This window comes from Haliotis rufescens, unplaced genomic scaffold (assembly GCF_023055435.1).
Source record: "Haliotis rufescens isolate VD_foot unplaced genomic scaffold, xgHalRufe1.0.p SCAF_40, whole genome shotgun sequence".
In the NCBI taxonomy this organism is placed as follows: domain Eukaryota; kingdom Metazoa; phylum Mollusca; class Gastropoda; order Lepetellida; family Haliotidae; genus Haliotis; species Haliotis rufescens.
The window spans coordinates 2,902,344-2,921,592 of NW_025964113.1; the positions used below are offsets into that span (position 1 = coordinate 2,902,344).

The 19,249-nt window shown below is 41.4% G+C and overlaps 1 protein-coding gene across 4 annotated transcripts in view; it reads right to left on the minus strand.

The window, feature by feature from the left end:
* Nucleotides 1-18,945, minus strand: part of LOC124138674 (trithorax group protein osa-like) — a 31,678-nt gene extending 12,733 nt beyond the window's left edge. For 2 of the 4 annotated variants that reach the window (XM_046505447.2, XM_046505464.2), the window contains exon 1: nt 18,638-18,940. In XM_046505447.2, the coding sequence (XP_046361403.1) occupies nt 18,638-18,751 (114 nt within the window). In that variant the 5' untranslated portion in view covers nt 18,752-18,940. Of the gene's footprint in view, nt 1-5,740; nt 5,862-18,637 lie in introns of those variants that run through there. The other 2 variants (XM_046505440.2, XM_046505456.2) reach the window with 2 other exon arrangements.
* Nucleotides 18,946-19,249: the final 304 nt, after the last annotated feature.

The following is a 19,249-nucleotide window of genomic DNA, read 5'->3' on the forward strand; positions in this document are numbered from 1 at the left end:
AACATCCGGGTTAGAATTTGTCTTCAGCAACCCATGCCATGTCGTAAGAGGCGACTAACGGGATCGGGTAGTCAGGTTCGCTGATTTGGTTGATGCATGTCATCGTATCCCGTACATCCATGTTCATGATGTCAATCACTGGTTTGTCTGGTCCAGGCTCGATTATTTACAGACCGCCGGCAAATAGCTTGAATAGTGCGGTGTTAAACAACAAACAAACAAAAACAAACAAGGGTTATATATAAACTGGGATTCGCACCAACGATCATCGGATCCTTGCTAATAAGCGACGCAACTGCATAGCAAAGTGAGTGGTCTAAGAACTTCTAGGCCCACCGTGCTCCTCTTTTTGTTCCAAAATGTATACCCCATTTCCGTTATGTCGAACAAAGGTACAGGAAACAACATATGTTTCTATCGAAGTCACCTCAGATCCAAAGTGTGCCCGCCTATTGTAATATTACTCCTTGTATCTCGAGATCCGATTACTTCAAAACTACACTTTGTCAATATCATTATAACAGACGTTTATTTCAGAAATGGATTTGTTGAAAGGTCAACACCTTGACAATATATATACACACAAGTGTGTCTCGTCCGAAATAATATTTACAGATGTCTACACCCTTGCCATTACTCAGATTTAGGAGAAGGGTGATAAAATTCTACAAACAGCAAGGGATCTGATAAGACTCTTATCCCTGCCTCCATCACTGATGACTATAGTTGCTGGTGTCGTAGCCCCAGTGTACATCATCAGTGACTGGTGATGTAGTGCATTTACATGGGGTTTTCTCCCCTTACTATCAGTCGGTAGAAGCTGTGGACGTTACCTCACCAAGTTCTTCATATGAAAGAGATACACATACTGTTCAGCACAGATTTTACATGACAAACACGGATGAGCTCATTTCAAGCCAGCTTATTCCGATGGCGCCGGAATTCGCTCTGCAGAGTTGCTGATTATCAAGACGATTACACTTAAGGACAACAAAAATTAAATTGGTCAACCACTTTCACATTAATATATCGTATATCTTGAGAAATTACAAAGTGTCCTCAATCGATAATGGTTCTCTTATACATCTAAAGTTGATACTGCAATGAGAAGCTATGTTTTTTCACAGACAAAACCGTGAAAAAAGCGACAAAACCCTTTGCATAACCCCTCTGGCAGTAACCCGTTTGCATAATACCAGTGTCAGGAAACCCTTTGCATAACCCCACTGACAAGAAACCCTTTCCATAATCCAACTCAAAAGAATGCCTTTCCATAACCCCTCTGACAAGAAGCCCTTTGCATAACCCCTCTGACAAGAAACCCTTTCCATAATCCAACTCAAAAGAATGCCTTTGCATAACCCCTCTGACAAGAAGCCCTTTGCATAACCCCTCTGACAAGAAACCCTTTCCATAATCCAACTCAAAAGAATGCCTTTCCATAACCCCTCTGACAAGAAGCCCTTTGCATAACCCCTCTGACAAGAAGCCCTTTGCATAACCCCTCTGACAAGAAACCCTTTCCATAATCCAACTCAAAAGAATGCCTTTCCATAACCCCTCTGACAAGAAGCCCTTTGCATAACCCCTCTGACAAGAAACCCTTTCCATAATCCAACTCAAAAGAATGCCTTTCCATAACCCCTCTGACAAGAAGCCCTTTGCATAACCCCTCTGACAGGAAACCCTTTGCATAACCCCTCTGACAGGAAACCCTTTGCATAACCCCTCTGACAGGAAACCCTTTGCATAACCCCTCTGACAGGAAACCCTTTGCATAACCCCTCTGACAGGAAACCCTTTGCATAACCCCTCTGACAGGAAACCCTTTGCATAACCCCTCTGACAAGAAACCCTTTCCATAATCCAACTCAAAAGAATACCTTTCCACAACCCCTCTGACAAGAAACCCTTTGCATAACCCCTCTGACAAGAAACTTGAAAGTTTGACCAAACGAAATTGAATATTCCCAGTAACCCCCATTCTCCCTTTAAGCATATTACATGTATATCCAATCCAAACAGTTTCCATTTTACAGGTTTGCACTGGCCATGATGTATTCCGTGCATGCATCCCCTTATGGTCCAGGAAGACAGGGGTGGGAGGGGAAACCTTGCCGCAGACCGAGGCAATCAACGCGGCTCATCTTCACCAGCAGTGGGAACACTGCCAATGTTCTATCTTCAACGTTTATTCCTTCCTACCGAATAGCTTATACCACCATCCACGGGATGACGGAACAAGTTGGATATTATTTCAACACATGCAACTTCTTTAAGGCGGCAAACTTATCGAAAAATGCCTGATAATCACTTTTCTTTCAATTTGTTGGGATCCCAGTAGGCGTTTAAGTATTCTGTGTTATCTTCGTTCTCGGTTCGTACAGATAAAGCAGTTTTGAGCCTGTGAAATGGATAACTCTTGACTTCTTTAAACCTCTGATGCAAACTAAGTATTATAATAACTGCTGCAAAGTGGGTCTGAAACACCAGCTGAATGCGTGTGCGTAAAACAGGAAATCCTTAAAACCAACGAAACCAATATATTGGTACCAAGGACATTGAAAACAAATTGATTCTTAAACATTTAACAGGGTACACGGATGACATAGATGTCTTTGGTGCCGCAAGGATCAGAGTTGCGGATCCGTTAAAATGGTTTCGAATTTAAGATTCATGTTGGTTTTGATGGTTATCTGTCTGTAAGTGGCGTTAAACCAAGCTTACACAATTACAATACAAAAACTGGACACTCAGTTTCTGATTGGCATCAACGTGATCACATCTTCTAGGGGAAATAATAATATACATTGGTCGATTCGAGAAAATGCTTTCCTCAGTTTTGGCTCACCAATAGACTAACGCCTAGTCACTGAAAATATATAATTTTGAGAGAAACAAATAACTCCTTTTAAATTGAAAAGGAGCCCCATTGAGATGGGAGATTCTGAGGTAAATCTAGACTTGCTTCATTCAGGGCTTTTGCATTACAGAAAGGATTGGGTGGAAGGGAATAATATGTTTTAGCAGAGACCATATTATATGGTCTCTGGTTTCAGGGACTGTGAGACAGACAAAATAATATGACTCAAGGATTGGGAGACTAGCTCATTAAATTCAACACACATTTTTTAAAGTCTAACGATGGACCCATCCATCTAAAACCTGGTGTTTTAACCTCGGTATATGCCAGCATAAATAGGGCATAGTTGGAGCAACGTATCCATAATGAACAAGGAACAGTAATGAATACTGAGCCTATTCCACAACATTAACACAGATAGCACAATTTAAAATACATGTAGATAAAACTTTTTATGCAAACAAAAGAGTAACTCCTGAACACTTCCCAGTGACAGTGTTAATTACAAGTACCCCTTAAACCTCTTCAAAGCCCGTCCGACCAGAGAATACCCACTGTTAGCACTCGAGATGTTTCGTCAAGCACGCACTCGCACCATACATCAAAGAAAATCTGGAAACTTTTTCCAGCGGTCCTTCCAGTAATTGGTTAATTTAGGTCCGTACCAGATGATAGTTAAGAAGTAAACATGGACGTGATTAAGGGTGCCATCATGCCAGGCATATCTCGACGGAGATTACACCATAGCCGCGGTCGTCCCAGGTCAGCGTTGAAGACAAGAAGGCAACGATAACACAACAGTTGGAGTTTGTGTCCCTCAATTAGCCATTCAAGTACTTTCAGGTAGAAATGCATTCATTTGGAAGTATAACCACTTCACGTCAGCCTACCGACTTGTTTAAAAGAGCTAATGAGGTTTATAAAAAGTAAGAGTAACACATTTCACCTGGCGTTTACGTTTTATTAGGGGGAGGCATATTAGCACGATTTACTGCTTGGGAGTGTATTTTTAAAAGTCGTATTTAGAACAAATGGCAGAATAACAACCAGGGAACCGGTTCCGAACCGTTTGATGGTAACCGAATGGAACTGTTTACATAGTTCACCAGATCCGGATAAATTGTACAATACCATAGAAAGAGAGGGGTTAAAGAGAGGCCCTTGCTGAACTCATGTGTGATGGAATGCTGAAGTGGAGGCTTCACGTTACCTTCGGAGTGGGTGAGTGAGTTGGGTTTAACGTCGCTTTGAACTGTGTTTCAGTTTAATCACGGCGTGTCAGTTTTTGTCAAGAAAAGGCCACAGTGATGCAGATTTTAGATGTTGACATTAGTGTAATCCACGAGTACGGGTATGGTGCTGACAAACCAAGAAACATAATCTGGGTGAAACTAAAATTCAAACCCACGATCATAGGTTTCCGGTACTCCTAAGGGACGCAACTCTGCACATCAGATTGTGGCGTGGAGATTGTAAAGGGGAACCTACAGATGAGGTTAATCACTTGTTACACACACAGGATAATCCCATTGGACATTTTTGGGGTATTTGGGTAAACAGGACAACTTTCATAGCTAGGAAATACATATCATCTTCTATGTTGTAACGTACTATTATTCAAATTGTTGATATCTTTTTTTTCGTAGAAAATTTCGCACAAATGTGGAAAATGAGGTATCATAGAATATTCAATTAAAATTTTGATTATAGCACATCATAACGTAGTCACTTAGACAAACTTACTCTTTCGTTTGTATCCCCAATATCTGCTACCAATATCTTATAGCTGTACTATATTTGATTTCAATCCTACATTGCGTTATTGATAGTCATTTCGTTGATCAAGCCAAACTTCTGTACTTGATGGATGCCAAGATATCACGATGTAGACCCATTACTACAGAGAGGCAAATGAGCAAATTCAGCGAAATCATAATAAGTAATAGTCAATTCATTCTATAAACAGATACTGTTTTCCTTCATGACTGGGGCGGTCGGGTAGCCTAGTGGTTAAAGCGTTCGCTCGTCACGCCGAAGACCCGGGTTTGAATCCCGAAACTCACTCACTCCTTCATGTCTGTTTTTTTTAAACCAAACTTTAAGGATAAAACTATACTTGGGAACTACAGAATTAGACATGGCAGACTTTAACATAGTTTATGGAATACAACTAGGCCTATCAAATATCATAATGAGCCTTAAATATTCAAGGTATATATATTTATATATTTTACACCACAAAGCGCCAACACATATGCAGTAATGATCCCCCATATAACCACAGCGCTAGGAAGCCTTGTTCCACCTGCTCAGAAACTGCCGAGGCAGCAGCATCGCTATAACCTTGGAACCAATGCTGCTACCGCTGCAGGCGGCGGTGAAAGTCCCGGAGTGTATAGCTGCAGCCAGTACATTGGAGGTCGGTCTCACCTTACTGTTGGCATCTTACCAAATCCCACATCTTGTCTACCTTTGTGGAGGCAGGAAGGTGGTATATCGGCATGCGAGGTGTTTTAATAAAATGCATATATTTTAGGTCAAATACGTATTTGTTGGCATTTTGATTCGCAGGACTTTGTGGCTCATTCCGATTCCTTGCAGAAGAGTTATGTAAGGAATAGAAAATATTGATTCATATACATAAATATTCATACGCAGGGTGAAACTTTGAACGTTAAGGAAAAACGTTGAACAATCAAGTTAACATTGTCAGATGGTTCGTGATTCTTTAAGCGACGCTGATTTCAAACTTTTAACACTTGGAACTTGCAGTGGAAGGTAAAAGGAATTTAAGGCACTGTCTGCCAATGCTTTAACCCCAAAACCACGTACAACATACAAACAACAATATAATGACACATTGAACATTTAGCATACCTTACTCGTCCTTCTCACTGTCCGTTTTTGGGTTTCGGTAATGGTCCGAGTTGTACGGAGAGTTCGTTTTTCAACAATCATCTTGGCAAAGGTTCCGCCTCGACTGATCCCTCTAGCCCTACTGCAGTGCACAAGGCTAGACCGTAATTATAACATGAAAATTCTGTAACAAATATAACTCATTTATCGAGTACCTAGATTCGAATCTGATGAAGACCAGTGATAATAGTATTGACGGAGGAAAGGAATTTCAGGACCCGTCTTAGGCTAATAAAATGCTAAAATCGCAACTGCGTGTATCTTAATTCCATCAAATTTGGGCGATATGGGGGAGCGGGTTTACTGGAGAACAGAAATACTTTCGCCTCTCCTCTGACAGCTGGAGTAAAAGGAGGGTCTATGTGCCACTTGTAATTGGTATTCGCTTGGACGGCCAAGACGGCACGGCTACGTGAGTAAACCAGGTTGTTACATGATGGTGATGTCTACCAGATTGGTGTTCATTTGACTTCAGTGGCGGATGTTGGTAAATATATACATGAAGTAGAAACACTCATTATGTAATGGGTTTAAAGAACATTGTAATTAATTTTTAATTTGATTTATCTTCTTTTAAACTGGATCATGTGTAGTTAAATTTAGTGTGACGTTTCACTAGGTAGTTATGTTTATGATCTGCGGGGGAATTTATTAATGTGCTCCTTTAAACATTTACCACTGCATCATCCAGTATGTGATTGCATCGATCATCCGACTCATGGATTTTTAAACTAGGTATCGCTTATGAATTACTTGAAGAACTGCCATGTCAGTTTAAGTATACATGTGTTGAAAACAAAAGACAAAGAGGCTATTTCTGTGCATGTTTTGTTTAATTACCATTTCATTCATTTAAGAACATGTTGCATGCTTTCCTTGCTTGTACTTTATGTGAATCTTGGGTTTTTTTCAAAACTTAACATGGTTTAGTGTTTCTTCAACTTGGTTTGGTGAGTTTGGTTTTTTGTTTGTAGTATGTTTGTTTGGTTCTTTTTGTTTAAAGGGTGTAGAACGGATCTATTAATCTGTGCTACATACCCTGGACAAATGTACCCATTACAGCCAACTTAAGTCTATAATATGGCAAAATAAAATCAGAAAAAGAAAAAAGTCTCCTGGCACCTTTTTATTATATTTCATTAAGATAATTTGGCAACTGTCTTTTTATTAATAAAATAAGTTCATTTCAGAGACTAGATGTTAGTCTACAGGTCTATAAATATGGTCTTCTAAATTAAATTCTGTTTTAGAAAATACGGAATATTCTAATAATATTTCAAGACTGACGTATAACAGGCTCACCTTTTAAAGCTAAATCTGAAATCTGAAACCGAATGTTACATGACAGGTGCATGGATCCCTGGAGTTATAAACTGTGGTGCTGTTCCCCTAACATACATGATCTAGCGCATCCTTGTATGAAGTAAGTTGTTACGAAAATACCACCGACCTTTCTCTCACCACACCGTGATGTAAACCCAGGCAGAGAGGCATCAGACACTTTGTACATATTAGGCTGACCAGTGATTCTCTTGTACAGCATTGGTGTCTCCCATACATCATGCGGCCAGTATATATTTACTGGAGGCAGCGTATTGGCAATGGGCATGCTACTGGCATATGGCTAAGTCGTATGATACTTTGTCCTGGAGATCTTGACCTGTTGTCCGACTAGTAATGTCTTGTTAATGACCAGTAAAATAGTGAGGCTAGTAATGAGTTCCTGGTGGCTGGTAAAATAGTCAGGCTTGTCATGACATGCTGTCCTATAGGCAGACGAGTAATGCATTGCTGGATGTCTAGTCTTGTTTTCTGACTAGTAAATCTTTGCTGAATATCTAGTGTTATTGTCGGACTAATAATGCCTTGCTGAATATCTAAAAAGTCTAGTTTTCGGAAGAGTAATGCCTTTCTGAATATCTAGAGGTAATGTCGGACTAATAATGCCTTGCTGAACAAATAGTCTTGTTTTCGGACTAGTAATGCTTTGCTGAATATCTAGTGTTATTGTCGGACTAATAATGCCTTGCTGAATATCTAGTCTTGTTTTCGGACTAGTAATGCCTTTCTGAATATCTAGTGGTTATAACGGACTAACAATGCCTTGCTGAAGATATAGTCTTGTTTTCGGACTAGTAATGCTTTGCTGAATATCTAGTGTAATTGTCAGACTTATAATGCCTTGCTAAATATAAAGTCTTGTTTTCGGACTAGTAATCTTTTGCTGAATACCTAGTGTTATTGTCGGACTAATAATGCCTTGCTGAATATCTAGTCTACTTTTCGGAAGAGTAATGCCTTTTTTGAATATCTAGTGGGAATGTCGGACTAATAATGCATTGCTGAATATATAGTCTTGTTTTCGGACCAGTAATGCTTTGCTGAATATCCAGTGTTATTGTCGGACAAATAATGCCTTGCTAAATATATAGTCTTGTTTTCGGACGAGTAATGCCTTTCTGAATATCTAGTGGTAATGTCGGACCCGTAATGCCGTGATGAATATCTGGAATATCAAGAAATAATTAATCCCAAATGAGTACAGTATCTTACATAACTTTCACATGTACATGTTGAACTTCAAACAGGTTGGGTAGCCTAGTGGTAAAAGCGTTCGCTCGTTACCCCAAATGCCCGGGTTCGATTCCACACAAGGGTACAATGTGTGAAGCCCATTTCTGGTGTCCCCTGCCGTGATATTGCTGGCATATTGCTAAATGTGACGTAAAATTCACTCACTCACTTATATACAGGCCTACATATATCACTTACAAACCACTTCAAACATACAGGATATATATATATATATATATATATATATATATATATATATATATATATATACTTGCTAATACCATGATGAAGTTGAGTTATGATCTCTTATACCCGACTGTGTAAAGCTGTGTTGACTCACCGATGTTTCTTTCGGATCAACACATCAATGTTTATAAACATATCGTACATATTTGCTTTCTAACCGTATTTCCATTAACACTGGGTTAGGGGGCAATATTGGTATACAACTCATAGCAGCGCAGTGTGGGAGCCAGGTGTCGACTGGTTAAAGGGGGTGCTAACACGCGGGTGTTTGGGAATGGTGCCGCCTGGTCTAAGAGTTGTTAACACACTGGTGTCTTGAATGGTGACGCCTGGTCTAGACGTTGTTGACTGTGTCAGAACACTGGTGTCTTGGAATGGTGACGCCAGGTCTAGACGTTGTTAACTGTGTAAGAACACTGGTGTCTTAGAATAGTGCCGCCTGGTTAATAGTGACGCCTGGTCTAAACGTTGTTAACTGTGTCAGAACACTAGTGTCTTAGAATAGTGCCGCCTGGTGAATGGTGACGCCTGGTCTAGACGTTGTTACCTATTTCAGAACACTAGTGTCTTAGAATAGTGCCGCCTGGTGAATGTTGACGCCTGGCCTAGGGGTGTTAACTGTGTCAGAACACAGGTAGTTTGGAATAGTGCCGCCTGGTGAATGGTGACGCCTGGTCTAGACGTTGTTAACTGTGTCAGAACACAGGAGTCTTGGAATGGTGACGCCTGGTCTAGACGTTGTTAACTGTGTAAGAACACTGGTGTCTTGGAATGGTGACGCCTGGTCTAGACGTTGTTAACTGTGTCAGAACACTGGTGTCTTAGAATAGTGCCGCCTGGTGAATGGTGACGCCAGGTCTAGACGTTGTTAACTGTGTCAAGACACTGGTGTCTTGGAATGGTGACGCCAGGTCTAGACGTTGTTAACTGTGTCAGAACACTGGTGTCTTAGAATAGTGCCGCCTGGTAAATGGTGACGCCTGGTCTAGACGTTGTTAACTGTGTCAAGACACTGGTGTTTTGGAATGGTGACGCCAGGTCTAGACGTTGTTAACTGTGTCAGAACACTGGTGTCTTAGAATAGTGCCGCCTGGTGAATGGTGACGCCTAGTCTAGACGTTGTTAACTGTGTCAGAACACAGGTGTCTTGGAATAGTGACGCCTGGTCTAGACGTTGTTAACTGTGTCAGAACACAGGAGTCTTGGAATGGTGACGCCTGGTCTAGACGTTGTTAATTGTGTCAGAACACAGGTGTCTTGGAATTGTGACGCCTGGTCTAGACGTTGTTAACTGTGTCAAGACACTGGTGTCTTAGAATGGTGACGCCAGGTCTAGACGTTGTTAACTGTGTCAGAACACTGGTGTCTTAGAATAGTGCCGCCTGGTGAATGGTGACGCCTGGTCTAGACGTTAACTGTGTCAAGACACTGGTGTCTTGGAATGGTGACGCCAGGTCTAGACATTGTTAACTGTGTCAGAACACTAGTGTCTTAGAATAGTGCCGCCTTGTGAATGGTGACGCCTGGTCTAGACGTTGTTAACTGTGTCAGAACACTAGTGTCTTAGAATAGTGCCGCCTGGTGAATGGTGACGCCTGGTCTAGACGTTGTTAACTGTGTCAAGACACTGGTGTTTTGGAATGGTGACGCCAGGTCTAGACGTTGTTAACTGTATCAGAACACAGGTGGTTTGGAATAGTGCCGCCTGGTGAATGGTGACGCCTCGTCTAGAGGTGTTAACTGTGTCAGAACACAAGTGTCTTGGAATGGTGACGCAAGGTCTAGACGTTGTTAACTGTGTCAGAACACTGGTGTTTTGGAATGGTGACGCCTGGTGAATGGTGACGTCAGGGCTAGACGTTGTTAATTGTGTCAGAACACAGGAGTTTTGGAATGGTGACGCCTGGTCTAGATGGTGTTAACACACAGGTGTTTGGGGCAGGAATGAGGCTACAAATCACTCATCTATGAACAGCATTTCAGTTTTATCACGGCGTGTCATCTTAACCATGGGAGGAAAGTCCGAAGTGATTCATGTGTAAGACGTTTACCACTTTGGTGAAACCCACGAGCACGGATATGGTGCTGACAAACCTAGAAACATAATCAGGGCGAACCGGGATCGACCTCACGACCATAGGTTTCTAGCACGCCTATGTGACGCACATAGCACACGACAGTGCTTTAGACGATTGGTCTGGGTTCTGCGACACCAAATCAGAATCCCTCGTTCGACCAGCAGTTTTCGTAGAGCCCTCAGTGCAGATTGAATTATCTAGCAGCTGTGATTGGATAATTTTGTGTAAGAGTTTTATGTTGTGTAAATGTATTTCTATGCAGTAATTAAAACTGGCCATGGTTTTTTTCTATATTTAGTGCTTTCGTTTTTAAACATGATAACTTTGCTGAACATGATAACTTTGATGAACATGATAACCTTTGAAGCAAGTGACACTGCTGCGGAACTATGGGTGGTGTGTTTAGATTCGGATACTTTTTTTTGCTGCTAAAAAGGCCAGACTGTGCACATATGTACAGCTGTTGAATGTTAAGTTATTTACAAAAAATATAACGTTACTATAGAGTGAGTGAGTGAGTTTGGTTTTACGCCGCTTTTAGCAATATTCCAGCAATATCACGGCGGGGGACACCAGAAATGGGCTTCACACATTGTACCCATGTCGGGAATCGAACCCGGGTCTTCGGCGTGACGAGCGAACGCTTTAACCACTAGGCTACCCGACCGCCCCTACGTTACTATAGAGGTCAATGGGAAAACATTTGGTTGTCCATAACCTCCACCCATGCCCCCATGATGAAATAACAGTGTGAATTTCATCCAGTGTATCAGTATCAGTGTACAAGTCGCTCTACCTCCACGTCGAGGCAAAAAGAATATGTGTGTTTCCAATTTCAGCCCATCCAAAAATAAGGTAGGTAGGTCTGTGTTGTGTTGTTGTTTCTAACGCCTCTTATCTTTTTATTAAATCAGTGACCCCAGTCAGCACTATATCAAGTCTGTCTCTGAATAATAAAGATTTGGATCAAGTCAAAAAGTGATTGTTGGCATTATCAATGCATCGTTCTGTCGACTGACACACAATACACGCAAACACACACACAAACACACACACACACACACACACACACACACACACACACACACACACACACGTAGAATGGACGAGACGCAGTGTCAGACAGCGCCATTGTGTGTGTAAACAAATCATGTTACCCCCCGTTGCTTCCATGGAACATGTGACAAACTTCGATATGCCAGTCGACATACTCATCTCATACTTAACAAATCAGCTGGGCTTCATTTTTTAAATGTAATCTCTTCAATGAGAATATGCGGAAGAAAGCTATTGAAAGTGTGTCAGTTTACATTTCGAAAGAGTTGTTAACAAAACGGTTTATACGTGATAAAATACAGATTTCAGTCGTTGGTCACTACGGAAATTGCTTGTTTACAGCGTGTCGGAATGGTTTCTTGGATATATGCCTATACTTCTCTACATTTAAAGCTGAGAAGATTCATTTTTAAAATATATGTACATAGAAGAGAAGAACAAATGTGAAACGTTTTCCTCTCACATGCAGAACTTGAGAAGTTTCATGTGTACATTATAAAATAAAACTGGTACACATTTGATGTCCGAGAAGGAAGTGTTTGAAAAAAACATATTAGCAAAACAGAAATATTATTTTTTACAGTTTGACAATCGTTCACAGTTTTAATAAGTTTACAAAGTGCAACATTGTCTTGTTTACACGCGTTGTTTACATAACGAAATTATGCCTGGGCATCTAGAGAAACGAGTTGGTCCGAGATTGGCATCAAGGACACTAGATGGGTTGTGATGGAACCAACATGTGACTTATAACCATAGCAACGTGGTGCCAGTAGGACAAATGTTCACCCATGACAAGAACAGTTTGTCTGAGGATCCATCCCGACCTTCACCTCATTTGCATCCGCCTGCTGTTACCATGCCAACACATGCACCCTGCCAAGGTTACTGGAATTCCTCCCCATTGCCATCAGGAAAAGGAGGAGGTTATAAATAAAGCCTACATACAAACAACACGGAACAGGGCTCAGCTGATCAATCAGAGGGTCCACTTCCCCAAGCGTAAATGTTCGTCGAAGTGAAAAACGCATAACCTGGGGTGAGGGGGTGGGTGTGGGGGTGGGTGGGTGTGTGGGGGTGGGTGGGTGGGTGGGGGGTACGGAGGGGGGCGTTATTGATAACTTCGGAAAACATTCTTGTTTTCTGTGAAGGTCGATCGGAACAGTTAAAAGATATTCCGGATCAGATAAGATTCAATCGGTTCATTCTATGGAAACCGGAAGATGGTGGGTGTGGGTGTGTGAGTGTGTGGGTGTGGTGGTGGTGGTGGTGGGCGAGAGTGGGGGGGGAGGGGGGTAAGGTTCGGACAAATTTGATTGCAAGTTGATTCAAGTCGTTCGGACACCACTTTGTCTGTTAACATATTATTATTTATAGGAAACAACAGTAAAGGTTTAACCTCATTACACAAAGGGTAGGTCTTAATTTCAATCATAGAACGGACTTCAACGTCTATAGCTCGCTTGAAAATGTGTTAAAAGCCGCGGAGCATTGGCCCCTCTAGTCTGTCTCACAGTCATCGAACCCTATAATTTTCACCCAGCCCCCACTGTAATGCTTTGCCCTACATGAAGCAAGTCTAGATTTTCCACATGTTCTCCCACCTCTCTCGGGCTCCTTTTCAATTTTAATGAAGCTGCTTGTTTCTATCCAAAATACATATTTTCAGAGACTAAGCGTTTGTCCAAGCCTGGTCAAGCGAGTGGATGCTCACTGTTTACTGATGGAGCTGAAGTGTTATCATGTCACTGGCCACACGCCAGTTTCTTCACTTCGTCAAACTTTCACAGTAGTAAACACCGACGCGGGTTAGTTTATACACACATCGCGACCTGTCTCTCAATTAACAGAAGCTCCGACACAAGGAAGCTCTGTTGATGTTACCGACCTAAGCAGCAAGTGTGTTTCTGCTTGGGTTGCAGGAGTCATTGCCGTTTTTCCTGTTTCACATAAATTCTATATCATGTCGTAACATTGTTTACGGAGCGGTGTGGTAGCCCAGTAGGTAACGTGTTCACTCGTCACGCCGAGGGTCCGAGTTCTTTTCCCCACATGGCCACAATGTGCAAACCCAAATCTCATTAGATCAGATCTAGGTTCTCGCTATCGCTTTGTTTAGCGATAGCGAGAACTAAGATCTGATTTTAATGAGATTGTGCGAACCCCGTCATATTGCTTGAATATAGTAAAAGCTGCGTAGGTCCATACTCACTAACTTTGTTTACCCCACTTCGTTCACCCATTCCTTACACTGACTTTGTCATGTTATTATTCTTATGCTTGCATAGTATATCAGTAAATAATACATGTAATATTTGTGATTTGTGTATTTATAACATCGTGTGATGTCGTTTCTTTTGCCATCATGACATGCACGCGGGCAGTTGGAAGTAAGATGTTCTATTGTCAAATAGATCCTGCACCATGACTGTGGAATATCTGCATTTAATATAAATTAAATTTAATTAAATTGATATCTGGATTTTAATTCAAATTAAATGAAATATAATATAGTTACTCATTTGTTTAGGATTATATTGGAAAATAACAAAAGCATAAATTTTGTTGAGTGAGTTAGGGGTTTAACGCCGCTTTTAGCAATATTCCAGCACTATCATCTTGGGGTACACCAGTAATGGGCTCCCCACATAGTACCCATGTGGGGGATCGGTACGGGCCTTCGGCGTGACGAGCGAAAGCTTTAAACACTAGGCTACCCCACTACCCTTAATTACGATGACTTAAAATACAACCAGCAATAGAACTTATACTGTTTTAATGGCGTAAGATTCAAGCACCTCATTCATAAGCTCAGGCTTTATAAACAACAGTTGAAAAAACGACCGGCTCTTCGCGACATTTCTGCGAACTTTCATACAAGAAATCTTAAAGGAGTACTTGGCTCGGGGGAGTGTGTGTGAGTGTGTGTTGGGGAAGAGAGAGAGGGGGGGGTTGGAGTCTTCACAAGCAAATTACGTTAAACAGGCAACATTCTGCGGAGCATACATCCTAGACTAACACTTAGTCAATGAAAACATGTCTTTAAAATAATAAAAATATGTTTTCGTTCTGCTGTTTTAATCAAGCAAACTAGACTTGATTAGTTTGATGTAGACTTGCCTAGGCTTTTAGTAAAATACATACCTTAAAAACATAATTTCCACAGTCATGATGCAGGACTACATACATCCCTCAAATCCCTAAGACCCCTGTAATGTAGTTGCTGAGAACAGTAACATAATCTGTCTACTTAAAACATAACGGCATTGAGGTAATCATTTGACACACATCTAAACACAATCTGGATACCCCAGGCTACTGATGCTAGACTTATAGCAGTCAATGGTATGTTGAAGTAACAAACTTCAATTAAGCACATCCACACACCCCACACGGGGCGGTCGGGTAGCCTAGTGGTTAAAGCGTTCGCTCGTCACGCCGAAGACCGGGGTTCGAATCCCGACATGGGTACAATGTGTGAAGCCCATTTCTGGTGTCCCCCGCCGTGATATTGCTGGAATATTGCTAAAAGCGGCGTAAAACCAAACTCACTCACTCACTCACTCACACCCCACACCCTACTTTCCAGACCCCACCCCCTAGCGTGACCCCCATCACTGCTATTCCCCGCTCACCGCAAGAGGACACCACTCTGCAGTAGGTGAATCTAGTATTTCCACCGTGCATCCGCTCATCGCACCAATTACCCAGCGTCTTAATGGTTGGCACATTGAAATAAATGACACAATGTGCTATTTGTTTACCTTTTACCATCCAGGCATGATATGCCGAGCGAGCAAGGATGGGGCGATATCTCCTTATATCCCGTTAGAATACCATGCTAACAGCAATATCTTTACCGGCTCATTCTGATTGCATACGTCTCTCGATGACGCAACACAGTGGCATACGGAATGAGGCAGCACTACATGGCCATTGCATGCCTTGGCAGGCTTATCTAATGCTACAATGTTACAAGTATAATTCGCCATTTCAGTATCAAGAACACGTGTTTCTTAATAGAATCCAAAAATATCCGTAAGGTAAGAGGCAGAGTTACCGTACACTTAATAAAAAGCGATACTGGTGCGCTGACACTCGCGTATAAATGTACCAGAACCTTTTACGAAACGTCGCATTGAAAGAATAAAGAAGTTGAATCCAATTCGTCATTGATACTTCTGTTTCTAAATTGTATTTAAAAATATCTAAAATCGTTATAAAGACATGAAAATTGTTTCGAAAGTGCAAAGATCACTTCGCGCTTTGATAATGGAAACTTCACATTGCATCTGAAACGTCTTTTCCATAACGTCTAGCAATATGGCGCCAATGTGACACGGTACCATAACTACACCTTCTACGGAAGCAGTGCCCTTGCTAGAGAGTGCTCTCTGTCCTTTTGTGTATCGCAAATTTCACATACGAACAAATGGTCTTAAACAGAGAACTACAGAGAAACCTGGTTAACTCGAACTTTCTATGTCGTTATACTTTTTGTCACTGTATCTGCAGTGAGATCTAATATCGGTACGCCTACACCGAAACCTGGTTAACACGAACTCTGATATGTTATCTCGACATATAATTTAAGACGCCCTGAATCTAGTATCGGTACGCCTCCAGTGAAATCTGGTTAACACGAACTCTGTTATCGCGATACATCGTGTTTTGCATTATCGACATTGTGGTCTAATATAAGACCATCAACAGCGAAACTGAGTCACAAAGATTCTGTTATCTCGACATATCATAAGAGACGCATGTGGCCTAATATCGGTACTACTACAGTGTAACCTATTCAACTCGAAGTCGGTTATCTCGACATATAGACAAAGACGCCTTCTCTACAGTGTTGTCTAATATTGGTACCCCTACATTGTAACCAATTTGATACGAATTACATTATCTCGAGATATCGTTGATATGCCATGATTATGTATCGTCCGGGTAGAATAATTATCGAGGCCATGGTCTAACATCGGCACTCCGCTTGTCTCGAACTACGGGTAAGACGACATACATCCGGTGGTACTCGGGACTTCAGATACAACAGGCAGTAGTGTACACCTCAATCAATTCACCATTATCCATAATCATCATTAACGTCATGTACAAGTGTCGCAACAAACACTAAATAAAATATATTGAGTTAATTTACGTGGAGTATGTATTGACCTTACAGCCTGCCTTTGGAAATAACAAGAAATCATGAAATGGATATCAAAAATAAGTTGAGATGAAAAAATATGTTTGTTGTATTATTGTATATTTCATTTGAAAATATAATTCATATCAACTGAAGCATATATAACCGCATCGCAATCATAACTAACTTGGCTCAAAGTGGACAATATATAGGGGACACCACTTCCTGCGCGTCTTATGTATCCACCAGGTGAATATAAAAGCTTATATGCCATCACAAACACAAACGTAGACACCGGGTGTTCGAGAGACTTCAAAGAAAAACGTAAGGAGAATCAAAGTTATTTTTTGTGAAAGACACAATTAATGTAATTATAAGATAGCTTAAAGATATCAAAAAGTGCAAATGTTGATGTTTCAAAAAGAAAATCTTGTTTTAAATTTTTTGATTCCGAGCTGTATCGGGGGAGTAAACCCATCCGTATGTTTTCGCGGAGTGACCTTTAGATTTGACCTGACCTGGCCTAGTTTTGCAAATGTCACCACATACGGTTTGCACATGTGACCTACAGGTATATCTCAAATATACAAAATCTGTAATTTTTTTAGAACAATCCTTCTCAACTGTTATAAATACTGTTTTAATGAGTTTTACTTGTAAATAACTACCCAATAGACCGAGTGTTACATACGGTTTATAAAAATAAATTAAAAAATAAAACAACTAGTTCTAAAAATATATATTTGTAAATAAGAAACTACGCAGCGATTCATCTTAAAATAATACAATATATGTAAAACTGTGCAACATACATATTTGGTTATAATTGAATCATATCAATTTTAATTAAAAAATATGTTCAATGTTTATATTCTATTTAGCAAAATTGGATTTACTTAAACTTAAGTATTTAACTTGACATTTCACTTGAGAAGAAAAAAATCGTGATTAATGCTCCTGACGCGAGTAGAGTGCCCGGATGGATCCAGTGGCAGAAAGGTGTGAGATGGCATTTATGAGTGAAAATAAATCCCCGTCTCCCCGTCAGACAGTTATCAGATGAAAGAGTAACTCAGGGTACTACCCATCGTTTGCCAGTACCCCATAAGGCTGTGATTACCCCACTTTGTAAGACAAGAAAAGCTGCCATATCCCAAGATCGTACACAGATACTGATCTACCTACTGTCAATATCTGAAAGGTCGTCCAATGTCTTAGTGGGTCATCTGCTACAAAGCGGCAGCTTGGTCCTACCTTCCAATTTGCCAGACTTACAGACGGCAGCAAATAATTGCCCCACAGTGTTTCGAATATTCTACAACTCGTGGCGCTAGGCCGTCTGATGTACCCATAAAGCAGCGATTGAACAGGTGTTATGTTACTGCCACATTCAGAAAGCGCTACCTGTTTAAATATATCTTTCCACTTTTTCTTCATAAACATATATGATATCAAGTTGATCAGTTGACCATACTCCTGTCCGGTTAAAAAATGAAGGTCAAAGCATGACGGATGACCTTCCATCACAGGTGAGCACTTACCTGCAACCGGAACGCGGAACTCGGGAAAATTGGAAATGAGGCTGAGAGTTTTCTACTAATCCGGGAACAACACACGTATGTTGACGGGATTTTCCGTCGCTCATTAAGCTTTGCACACCGAGACGTCTGCTACTATAAAAGGTAAGGGGGTTTGTATTCTGTACACGTTCACCTCACTTGCGCACACGGGTAGCAGACGAATGGATGCACTTACCCTTTGCACGATCAGGGCTTGATTCAGGTCCTTCCCACCCTGAAGCCGAAAGCCCCACGGAGTGTTGAAGGAATCTCTGAAGAGTCGAACCTGGAATTTGCTAAAGCCCGTCATTTTGTCTTTCCACTACGCCATCATTGAGGTGAATCGGTCGGCTGCAGGCGACAACTCGCGCCACAACGGTGATTGGTACCTAGCGATAGTCTCAGGCCGAAATCAGCCGAGATACCTCCGCCACTTTTCAGAGCGAGGCACAGACACTCGGAGAAATGGAATCTCGCGAATGCCACTATCCTCTGATGAAGAAAGCTCGGAGCTCGGGAAGATGTTCCTGAGCCAAATATACTTCACTAGTGACGTGGAGGGGGAAGGGATCGGATGTCTTACCATCTCCCAACTACCGCGCTGCGCTCGGTTCGGCATTGCCCAATTTAGAAAGTGTGCCCACGTGGTAGTGAAGGGAACATGAGCGCTGCAACACTGAGCACGCACCATGCGGGCCGCTACATGTGCAGTTTGGCGATAGTCAGATAGGATCTGTTTATGTCATTTACTTTTTACTATTTCGAAATTTGCGGCAACAACGGCTAAGCCTGAAGAGCAGAATTTGAA